General features: G+C 34.4%; 1 protein-coding gene across 1 annotated transcript in view; it reads left to right on the top strand.

Annotated features, from left to right (window-relative positions):
* The window catches only part of LOC111684819 (nipped-B protein), a 193,100-nt gene that overhangs the window by 31,227 nt on the left and 148,993 nt on the right, over nucleotides 1–12,880 (top strand). The window contains exons 7-8 of the mRNA XM_046956292.1: nucleotides 11,408–12,070; nucleotides 12,128–12,359. Of these exons, the coding sequence (XP_046812248.1) occupies nucleotides 11,408–12,070; nucleotides 12,128–12,359 (895 nt within the window). The remainder of the gene's footprint in view (nucleotides 1–11,407; nucleotides 12,071–12,127; nucleotides 12,360–12,880) is intronic.

Raw genomic sequence — 12,880 nt, 5'->3', positions numbered from 1 at the left:
TTTCATCAATATGACCAGATGAATAACTAGAAGCCCCAGGTCCTTGGACCCCCTGACTTAAGTCCATATCATCTATATCAGCACAACCTGGGAAGTGAGTTTCCATAAGCAAATAGAGTGTCTCTGAGCTGAACTCCATCCACGAGTTGTCTTCACGCTGAATGTAACCTAAGGCCTTGGGGTCTTTGGCTAAAATTCTACGGAACCTAGACATCTCAGGCAGAATAGCTCATAGCTCTCCGTTAACACACTGGTAAATTTGTCTACAACCTTATCCAATTCGAGGGACCGCAGAACATTTATATCCATCTGCGAAAATCCTGACCGGACCCTGTTGTAGAATTTTAACCAGTCGGTTTTCCTACGATCCCTAAAGGGTTCCTGCTTGGATTTACTCAAATTCACTGTGAAGGTAATCCGGCTATGGTCAGAGAACGAATAGTCGGTAGATCCTCATTTTGGATAGTAAGGGTAATATCAATAACTGTTCCCCTATCTTTATTCCTAAACGTTGGCATATTGCCCCTATTACTGATAATAAGATTCCATGCAGTAATGAAATTAAACACTAACTCACCTCTTTTATTAATGTCAGCACTGCCCCATTGACTGTGATGTGCGTTTGCATCACAGCCTAGTAACAGGATAGCGCCCTTCCGCATTGCATACGCCGTCAGCACCTCTACACCAGGCGGCTCTATAGCTTCATACGGCATGTACACTGAGGCCACCGAGAGCAACCGCTCACCCTTGATCTCTCTGTTTATAACGGTTAGATCACCGCTCCTAAAAGAATGAGATATTAGAAAATTAAGTTCATTCTTTGCCAATATACAAGTTCTAACCTTATCCTCAGTGGACGGGACGAACAAAGTATATCCCGTGATCGCTAATCCACAAACCCTATTGTTATTTAGCCATGGTTCTTGGATTAGGGCCACGTCCGTCTGGGAATGGGTGATGAACCTTGCCAACTCTGCTGAAGCTGCCTCACAATGATGCAGGTTTATTTGCACCACCCGCAGCTTCCTTGGATCTGTCATGCTTAGAGTATCTAAACCGTCCAGTTCCAAGTCCGAAGTTGACAACTCCCCTCAGCCCATCCAAGATCTCGAGGGATTTGTCGTCTACAGCGAAACGGAAATCCCTCCCTGTATTCTCCTTGCAAACCATTGAAGCAACAAACTTCCATTGGTTTGTAAGGAGATTACTGTTCTGCTTGGCCAATACCGCCAGTATGGTGTCCACCGGTCTTATGGGTGGTGGAATCCACACTGTCACTATTGACCTGAGTGGTAATTTAGATGCATAAATCACCTCGAGCTTTGAGTTCGGACTAAGGTCTCTAAGCTTGGCAACCGTGGCCCTTAAAAATTCAAAGGAATTTTTATTGCCACAGTTGACAATCTTGATGCCCCTAGCCCAGTCTGCACCCTTGAAGGATACGTCATCTGGGCTACCACTGTATGCAGCGATTTCGTCCAGGAACCTGCCCTCGACCAGCTGCCAAAGCTCGGGACTGATCTTCCCATTCGGATCAGACTGATCTATAATAGCCGCTCGAAAGTTTCCATCCAGGCTCGTGGATTTCTTCATCTTCTTCGTTGATGAGGTCGGCTGATCATCCCCAGATCTAGCTCTTTTAATGGTCCCCTTTTGAGTCTCATTAGAGGTGCTAGCCGGGTTTCTACCAGCCGTTCTCAGCGACGAAGATTTTCTGGGCCCCTTTAGCTTGGAGTTCTGGCCACCTCCAGACCCGGTTCTCCTAATGGCCCCCTTTTGAGGACCCTTATTAGAAGCAGCTGGGGGATTCCCTTCCCTCTTCGCCCCTGGAACCACTTTCGATGATGTTTTGTTGCCACCCGCAGCTCCCGCCGAGGCCCTGAGCGCTTCGGCAGCAATAACACCATCCTCCTTTTTGTTTTCGTCACGACAAGCAGCCGATGTTGAAGGCCCCACACCCTTGTGAGTGCATACCTGGCCATCATCATTACCTGCTTGCTGTTCCTTAGAAGGCCACCCCAAGACAACACTAACAGGACCATAGATTCTTTCAAATCTAGCTACGTCATGCTTGTGCTTCTTGACGAGGTACTTCTCCTTTGATGAGAACGACGCCGGATCTCTCTGCTCCATCTTAGCCAGAAAGGCCAGAGATTTCCGGTTGCCGTTCTTCGCCCTATCCTCTTTCGTTCGACCAGCATTAGCAAGATCTCGTGGAGGGGCTCTAGGCGACTCCTCCACGGCGGCTTGCCGAACGAGATTGGCGTTCTTTACGCCATGTGGACGACCTTCTTCCGAGAGGCTACATTGGTCCTCCTTGGCCTCGTCAGTAGGAGAGGATGACTCTGTCATCCGACCGTGAGCAGACACCACAGTGGTGTTATGTTCCCCGTCGGATGACAGATCCATCTCCCCGAACTTCTGTGTTGCGCCGGATTCTCCAAAGGAGTCCTTCGACAACCCTAGAAGGTCGTCCTCATTACAGTCCGTTAGAATCTGTTCTTCATGCTTCAAGATCCTAGCATGAATGTCAGTCAGTGTCAGTCCTCCGTCAAATGATAGGTCTGTATCCCCACCATCCTCACTAGTCCGGTCCCCGAAAGCCGTAGTGTCTAGCTCTACTACCCTTTCGTCACATTGTACGTCTTTTCTGTCCGCTACTACCTCTTCCTTTTTTTGTTTAAATGTTTTGGCTCAATTTTGATCCCACGAATATGCTTGTTCGGACGGACCATCCACGCAGTGACGGCATACGTGGACTAGGCAAATATCTTATAACAGCGTTTTACCCTGACGCTGAGGGGAGCTGTTAACGACTAATTTATTTACGCACTAATTAGCCATTCAGGACCTCGGCACTGCATATTATATTTAGCTATGTTCGTCCACCTGTACGATCATTTTTGGTTCCGGACCATAATGGACCATCGGTCCAATATTTCAACTATCCCCCATACAACTAAACCCGCCGAAAAGGGCTATAAATTTCATAATTACGTTTAATATACTCGTATCTCGACAAAAAGCTGCAAAATCAAGTTCAATACTACTTACTTTTTGTAACAGGTGTAGGATATTATATGGTCGGCCCCTTCCGACTATAATTTCTTACTTGTTTTGATTTAGAAAGTGTGTATTTAACCAGTTTAAGAAATTATGAATTTATAAAAGGTTTTATTTAAAAATTATAACTAATTAGATTGATTTAATTTAAATACATATTTAGTTAACATTTTCTTTACAAACATGATGATTTGAAGATTTGTAATAGCCAGTCCCGATTGCCATCCCTAAAAGCTACAGGTGAAGCAATCTGGAATTCATTCAGTAGTATATCCAATGGTAGTTATGAATTTTCCATTTGTAGTGTGTCCGCAGTTGGAGTTCTCAATCTTAGTTGATCTGCATGAGCTCGAACAAGAATTTTACGATCTCCAACATTTATTAAAGTGTTGTAAATTACATTGCCCACTTTTTCTATTATTTCTACTGGAACCCAATAACTTTTATTGGATCTGAAGTTCTTTGCGTATACCAGGTCTCCGGTGTTATAAATTCTCTTTTTGGTTTATCGTAACAAGTGTTGTCATTGTATTTGTTTCGTAAATTGCTGGATACTTTGAATAAGCGTTTACAATAACTAAGTAATATTTACCTTTCACGGATCCAGCATAATCGATATGTACTCGTTCAAGAGGACGTGTTGTCAAAGGTCACGAACAGAGATCTGTTTTTACTGGATTTGTAGCATTAAGTTGACAATTTGAACACTTTTTATTATAGTCCTCAATATCTTTGTCGATATTCGACCAGTACACATAGCTTCTAGCGATGGATTTGCTTCTTTCATCTGAGATGTGCCATTTATGTAGCTGCTTGAGTATTCTGGGTCGAAAAATTGTTGGAACCACAATACGGGTGTTGAATAGTATGACGTCATCAATTTGTGATAGTGAATCTTGTCTGTTGTAGAATGGAAATAATGATGAATCTATACTTTATTTTTCAGGCCAACCATGATTTATGTTGTGAATAACGTTCTGAAGAGTAGCATAATTTTTGGTTTCCTGAACGACCATGTTGTAGGAAACAGGAATAGCTGAAACAGATTCGTTGAGGTCACTTCTAATATCATTATCCATAGAAATTGATGCGATGATAAAATCATCAGATGGTTTGTCATGAGACGTGACAATACGTCGGCATGCCCAAATCATGTGTGTTGGTGTATTTTATCTCAAAGTCGTATGCAAGTAAAATAAGTGCCCAACGTTGTAAATGATTGGCGGTATAAACGGGAATACCCTTTTTGGAACCAAAAATTGTCAATAACGGTTTGTGGTCTGTGTGAAGTGTAAACTTCCTTCCAAAAAGCATTTTGTGAAAACGTTGCACAGCAAATATAAGCGCTAATCCTTCCTTTTCTATTTGGCTGTAGTTTTTTTCGGCTGGTGTTAACGAACGGGATACTTGTTGTATGGCTTTGATGCTATTATCGGGAAAAGCGTGGTATATGACTGCCCCGATACCATGGGATGATGCATCAGCTGCGACATGTATTGGCAAGTTCGGGTTGTAATGCGTCAGAAGTGGTTCTGATGTCAGAAAGCTTTTAAATTCATCCAGAGATCTTTGACACTGTGTTGTCCATTGGAATTGCTGTTCCTTTTGGAGTAAATCATAAGCTTTTGCAGCATTAATGCCAGCACAGTGCTGGTCCATTATACGTTGGAAGGCCCCTGGGGCTGATTTTATACCTGGTGTGAGACGGTTGAATTTCTATAAACCCTTGTGGGTGTTAACAGTAAGCAAGTCCTTACTTTCGTCATCGACTTCAACTTGCAGATATGCAAGTCTAAGTGTGTAAACACAGTGCTGTCGTGACAGTGTGATAATATTTCCTCAGGCGTTGGCTAAGGATATTAGTTTGGCTCTATCATATTGTTGAGACCGGTGGAGTAGTCTCTAAAAATTCTTGTTTTACCATTTCTTCGGCTAACAACGATTGGTGCAGCCCATGATGTATCTACGGGAGTAATTATACATGCATATTCAAGTCTTTGAAGCTCAGTTTCGATTTCCGTCCTGACAGCAAAGGGAACAGGACGTTTAGGTAAAAATACTTCCTTACAGTTCGGTAGTAGTTGTATATGGACTTTGGTACTTAGTACATAGTCCTAATGACGAATTATCAAATACGGCAGGGTATTTTACATTGAATTCAGAAATATCGTTTTCAAATTTAATCTGACGACACCTGGCTGATATTGGTTGATCCCAAAGCTTAAATGATTTGATCCAATCTATGCCCATAATATTCAATTTTTCGATGTCAGTAATGTAGCATTGAACGTCCATCACCGTGAGAAACAAATTTGTTAGTGTTGACGTCGTTGGCGCTGTCATTGGTAGTAAATTCCTCAGGCTTACCAATAGTTTCCCAAGTTGTTGTTGATATTATTGATATGTCAGATGCAGTATCAATCTGTAATCGAACAGGTTGATTATTAATCCTTAATTCAATGTATTTACGTATTTCTTGGAACTGTAACCGTTTTGTAGAATATACGGCGTTGGTACGGTAGCCTGACTTTGATGTGTTGAACTTCTTTGGGGTTTTAGTTTTGATGTTGCCGCTGTTATTGTCAGTGTAATTTGTTTTGGGTGTATAACCATTTTTAGCACTGGCACAATAATTGTCTTTATGTTAGCGCTGACTAACCTCTGTGTCTACTTTACCGAAGAGTTGAGTTTTTCCACTGTCTCCTTGAGAGTCATCTCAGTAGGCTTTTTCGGACATTTTTCTCTAGAGAAGTGCAACCTTGACTTGTTCTTAAAGAACAATAGCTTTTCTTTCCAAGACTTGTATAAAACGATTATATCATGCCAGGAAAACTAATCCGCTTTTAGGCTCATAGACAAAATCTGTCATAGAGTGTGTGAGGGACTCCATTAATGCTGCCCTGCTGGTGCTTGCTTATTGTTCTGCTGACAAACATTTTGTTGATTCTTATCCTTGGAGGAGTTTTGCTAGAAAATCCATCATCTGCGTCTGCTGCGCCATAAGTTGAACAATTTTGTCGTCGGACATTATTGCTGTAGTCTATTTTCCAGTAACAAATTGTTTTCGCGAAAAATCAAGTCATTAATTTCCGATTTTCACTCGTCGCCACTTTTGTTGTGCTTTTTAGGCTTGTGTAAATAAAAGACAACTTTTAATATTAAATTTAAAATCTATTTATTAAAGAATATTACAAAACTATGAAAAAGACGCGTAGTTGAGATGTACGTAAGAATGCCAGATTGTAAAGTGGTTGACAGGGTTATCCCTAACAGAAGTGTATGTACAAAATTTCTTGAAAATAAAAAAAATCTTAGTGTACAATGAATTTGAACAATACTATATATATCCGAAACGGAATTGGTAAAAAATCAGTAGTAGTACTTTGTAGGGAACTTTTTTTTGGATGTATTTGGACCAAAGAAAAATTTTAGAATTTTGAAACCACACTAATTCAAATTTGCATAAAATAAATACGCATAAAACGAGGTTTATATAGAAGAGGATTTCACATGAAAATAAATAATTTCTAATACTTGAGAAAAAACTTAATAGAATTGAATTTTAAGAAGTGAAAAATTATAATTTTTTGGAAGAAAAATATTGTAGAAAAGAAATAATATTATTAAAAAATTTAATTAGAAAAGAAATAATATTATTAAAATTTTGAATTATACGATTATTAACTTTAAACCCCAATTAATTATTTGTCGAATAAATCGAATAAGACAAAAACCCGAATAATTAAATACTCTAATACTCACTCACCTTTTGATGCACTGTTTGACTTAAAATCACTTTTTGGGGCGATAGGAACTTTTTAGTTAAAGTCTTTGAGGTACTTATATGAAAAAACAAATTAGGCTATATTTAGCATTCCGATTTTTATGAAATTTGGTGGGAGTAAATTAAGTCCACAAAACTAATTTCAAATTGAAAGTGAAATTGCAAATTTAAACCCAATTTGAAAGTTTGCATAAACAGACGCTGTGCTAATAAGTCGATAAATGAATTATAAGAATTAAAGAAGTATAATTTATGCAAGTATATTACTCAAAACATATTTATTAGTATAAATCTAATTGATATTCTTAATTAACATATCTATGAAAAATGAAAACAAAATAATTCGAAAACAACTATTGATCCGCGAAAATAATCTTTACCAAAATATTGAAAATTTTATACCCTATAAAAGTTCTAATAACATTTAAAGCCGTAAACGATACATGCAAATATTTGATACTCATGACGTTTGACTTCCATTCTATCCACTAGAAAACGAGTTTTTATTTTATAGCTCAATTTGGCTGAAACTTGGTTAATATAAAGACACCTTATGATAATGCAATGTATGTTCAAAAAACCGGAATTAACAAGAATTAAATTAAATTTAAAAATAAATAATTTTAAAATATATATGTACATATGTATGAAGGAAAAAAATTATCCTACAGGCCGTCCCCCTCTAGAATTGTTCTATGGGTTATAAAAATAAGTCGTGCAAAAAATTAGGTCAATATGATTACGTTAACTGGTGCCGCAACGGCTCTGAAGTTTAAAGATGCATTTACAAGGTGAAATTATGCAATTTTTCAGTTTTCACAAAAGTTTTGTTATTAAATAATTTGCTTTGCATTTTATTGTCAAAGAATCGTAATGTACACAGAATTATCGTTACAAAAAGATAAAAAACACAAAAATTGGTTGAAAAATGTAAAAGTTATTAAAAATTCAACAGGCCATTACGTGTCATAGAGCACTTGAATTCGAAATGTGATAAAAAAATAAACATATTTTTGAAAATATTCTAATAAAACAATTGTATTACTTAAAATACATCTGTAGTTACTTGAATATGAGTTTTTGTCCTTATAGAATAACGTAAACCTGTTCTCAGCTATAGTCGAAAAATTTTGATATTTTTGACGGTCGATTCAAAATTAAAATTTTAGTTTTTGATACTTTGTTAAAATTTCAATATTTTTGGGAGAACTCATAGGGATTTAACCCTTAAACGGCGTACAAAATTCGAAACTTAGTTTTTTTGGAGCACTCTAATGTACACCCTGTGGTTTTTGGATTGAAAAGTGGTTTGTGAATTTGAAAAAATGGAATTGACAGATATTAAAATAAAAGTAAATTAGAAAATGTAATATTTTTTTTATAATATTACAAAAATGAGTTTTTCGCGAAACTATAAAATATGCTTAATTTCAAAATATTATTTATTACAATAATTAATATATAAAAATTTATACCATATACCGGCGGATAGAGAGGCAGATAAAAAAAATCACCACTACACACACACTATTAGCATTTTTTCATTGAAATTGCACTGGAAAAAATATTTGGTTATTTTTAATTTTGAAGATTAAATTGCATTACAGTAAAATGCGAATATTTATAAACAATGTGTAATCAATGTACTTAAGAATGATAATTTCTTCACATAGAAATAACATTTCTAATTAAAATTTACAAAAAAAGTATGAAACAAGATTAACTTATTTACTTTAATTGTTATGCATTCTAGAAAATTATTTAGAGTGTACGTTGTTTTTGTAAATTATGCTCTTGCTTTTGCAAGTTGTTTTTGTTTTTTCAAGTTGTGTTTGCAATTTCTTTAACAAAGCGACATCAAACTGCTTTGTTGAATGCTGTCAAGCAACTAAATAAAATATTTGTATTTTTGATGCTCTTGTTTAGAGATTCGTATGCGATCGATGTTGTCAGAACAATACTAGCGCCGACGTCTGACTTATACCCATATTTAAAATAACCACAAAAAAAATTAACTCTTTAAAGCTATTTTATATTTTTTTATTATATAGAGCATTATATAAATTAATTTATTTAACTTTGGATCCAAGTGTTGGAATACAATCAAAAAGAAAGAAAAAGGAACAAAAATTATATTTTTGTGAATCTCCACGATTTTGAGATAATTTTAAAAGCTTTATAATTTATCTGAACATTATTTTGAAATTATAAAATATAAGAAACTGGCTTTGAAGAGAACTAAAATTATATTTTTGTGAATATCCCCAATTTTGAGATTATTTTAACAGCTTCAAATTTTTTCTAACATTACTTGGAATTTTCTAACTTAATTTTAAATATTCCAACATAGCATTGTAGTTTCATCAAATATACTTCAGACTGACAAATTTCAAACAATTCTGGCCACCAGAACTGGTTTTAATGGCTTTAAAAATTTTTCTAACTTAAATTCGAATCTTCGAAAATTTTTATTTTTAGTTTTTATGACACAGAGATTATTTAAAGAGCTAAAAAATTTTTTCGAACATAACTTCGAATTTTCGAACATAATTTCGAATTTTCGAATATAATTTCGAAATCTTATCAATCTTAATATCTGGAAAACAGAATAGTTTTGTAGGTTTCAAACGAACAAAGTTCCAACGAATTTTTGTCGTCACTCTATTATACATAATGTATATAAAGACTCGAAAAAATATTTTTTTATTCGCTTTTTTAAAAAACTTGTGCATATATTCAATATTTTTAAGTTTAATTTGAAGATGTTCACATCGAAGTTACTTTAGTACGTCTCCATTTTTTTCATCAAAAAATTGTTTCGAGAAAAGGGGTTTGAATGATTACTATTTTTTAATAACTTTTAAACAAATCAAGGGTTTAGAAAAACTAAACCAGATTCAGATATAGGGTAATATGCAAAGAATAAATAAGAAGTGAAACGCTGTCAAAAAGTACCTAAGTCTACTGTCAGTCGGTACCTAACTCTAAGAATGTATTAGTAGAATTCTCAAGCCAACATAGTTGCAAAAAATCGGATTTAAAAACTAAAAAAAAAAAAAAATTATTTCATATGAATTTATATTTTAGAAGATTTCTTTAAATATTTTGCAACATAATTTATCTATAAACATTATATATGAACGTATCTTTGATTTTTAATCTGCAATATTGAAATAATAATTAAGTTAGTTGAAATATTATTTTCTTGTACCATACGAAAATTTACAACATTGTTCTTTTTTTGTTTTAATTTCAACAACAAAAATTAAATGTCAAAAAAATAAAAAAAATTTTTTTTTCGTTTGTAAAAAATTAAATCTTTTCGGGCTATTAAATATATTTAAAGTGTGCAAAAAAATAATAAAATATAACGTTAAGTGATAAAAAATATTTTCAAGTTCTATAAGCCACGAATTTTCGCGACAAAGTTTTGAAGTTTGGAGAGAGAGTAAGTTTCTTACATATGTGTTGGAGTTACACAGAACTCGTCTGTGAGAAGAGCGTAACGTTGTTGTTGTAAAAAAATGTCAGCGTTTCACTTCTTAGTGTTCAGTGGTTATATGTTTCAAATATAAATTTGAATTTAATTTTTATTTATCTAATATTTGGGAAAACATGAGTTATTGGTTAGGTTTAAAGAGGTCCACACAGTTGTCTGAGTTTACAAGACCAAATTACTGATCCATTGTATGTCTTCAGTTTTAGGATTGTACAGTGACATAGTCTCCATCGTCGTAATGATACGCTTCCATGGTATTTGCTCTAGTTGCTGCCTATCGCGTAGTTTCATAAGTTTTATCTACTTTATTATCCTCTAATCTCGTCATGCCTCTGAAAAATTAAACTCAAAGCATTAAAATCGATAATGTAATTGTTCAGGTCCAAACGTTTTTTCAGTATATTTCTATCTTTTGGTTTCCAGAGAGTTTTCGTTTGTTTGTACTTTGAAGAAGTTTTCCAAAGTGTATCGGATTTGATTTTAAATTAATTTTTGAAATTGATATATCCGAAGTTAAGGACTGGGAAAACTTCCCGACATGCTGCGCTTCTGTCCATGTCCGCTTCGGGTCTTGCGGCAATGTATGTTATTGTGACCCGGTACTCAGCCCAGATTCAATTTGTGTTATTCGTTGAGAACCTGTAGCTCTCTGCGACAACTGCTGACTACTTTAGGTTTAACATTTTTGTTTGCCAGTGTCTTTATGGGAGCCTTACTGCTTCAGCCACTGCGAATATTTCAGCATGAAATATGCTGCATGCATCATATAGTCTCAAGCTGTGTCTAGTTTTTTACAGAAAATACCACCGCCCGTACCATTTTCCATGAGTTTTAGTTTAACGTTTACAAATGCCGATATCGAATTTGATAAATTTATATGCAAAATTTATTATGACTAATTTTACATTATGCTTTTATCATGATTTAATTCATACATAATTATGAATTAATTAATTTAAGATACAAAACATTAGATGTATTATTATAACACTAAAAATCTTATATGTAAGAGGTAGATATGTATATGCTAAATTAAATTATTTTCATTTTTCTTTTAGATATTTCGAAAGGAGCACTATGATAAAATTCGAAGCAGCATACTAGGTGATATCTTATCATCTATTGATCGTTTACCATCATCGAAAAAAAATCTTCGTCCATTTAAGTTAACTAATAATGGCGGGAACATACAAATGGTGACTGCCTTAGTTCTACAGCTAATTCAATGCGCTACAATTTTACCCGATTCACTGTGCTCAAATGATAATATAAAGTCAATAAATTATGAACAAAACGATGTCTCAAAACCAAAAAAGCCAAATGTTGATGTTATTGTGTTAAAAAAATATGATGTAGCAATAAGTATTGGAGGCAATTTTCTCACAACTTTTCTTAATAAATGTAAATCTCGGTCAAATGAAACAGATTTTCGACCACTCTTTGAGAATTTTATACACGATTTACTTTCAACAGTAAATAAGCCTGAATGGCCGGCATCTGAATTGCTGCTTTCCTTACTTGGAACGATGCTAGTACGATATGTTTCAGATAAAACTATAGAACAAAGTATTCGTTTGGTGTCATTAGATTACTTGGGAATTGTCGCATCACGATTACGAAAAGATACAGTGGAATCTCGATGTAAAGTTAACATAATCGACTCTATGATAAAATCTATAAAAATCGAGCAAGAGAGGGAAGGTGACCTACCAACGGTTAATGTACTATATATTACTTATGTAACAAGACAGATAATAATGATTATATCATTTTTTTAGAACAAAATAAAACTAGACCCCGAAGAAGAAAGAACAGAATTTCTCCAAAAAATTCTTTTAGATTTTTTGGCAGTAAATGCTCAAGAAGAGAATTTAATATGGGACTATGCTCGACACTTTTATTTAGCTCAATGGTATAGAGATATTATATACCAACGAAGAAGGGTAGCTGATGGCGACAAACGATATGCTTCTAGAAAGAAAAGCAATATTCGACAAAAACATCGAAAAGGTAAGATGTAATTTTTATTACAGCTTTATTTTGGTTTTGCCTATATGAAACAACTTTATATTATCAGATTTTTTAATCACTATAAAATTTAAGGAGCTGTTTTTATTGTTTAAGTATTCAAAAGGAATTATTTCTCATGCCGTATTTTACCCAGCAAAGAATTATATAGCAAAGATGTTGTTTAATTATGATTCGGCGTCAATCCGATATGGGTCAAATAAAAAAAGGAAATGCACAAAAAGAATAAAACACAAAGGATAAGTAGTTTTATAAAAGGAGAAGATTTGTCTTCCTTTATTTGATATTAACCTTAAGAAAGTATGCAGTTAACGGTTTACTCGTTGAATTAATAATAGTTTTCCATCAAAGATGTAAACTAAAGTAGTAAATCATTAGGATTTACACGTAGAGGAAAAATACCGCAAATAATAGATTTGTACTTAAACAAACTATATTAATTAGTTATTTATTTATTTATTATGGTATTATAAATTCTTTGCTTTACAGTAGTCTTAATTTCT

This window comes from Lucilia cuprina, chromosome 2 (genome assembly GCF_022045245.1).
Source record: "Lucilia cuprina isolate Lc7/37 chromosome 2, ASM2204524v1, whole genome shotgun sequence".
NCBI lineage: Eukaryota > Metazoa > Arthropoda > Insecta > Diptera > Calliphoridae > Lucilia > Lucilia cuprina.
Note: the sequence above shows the minus strand (reverse complement) of the source record. Positions and strands in the feature narration are given on the sequence as shown.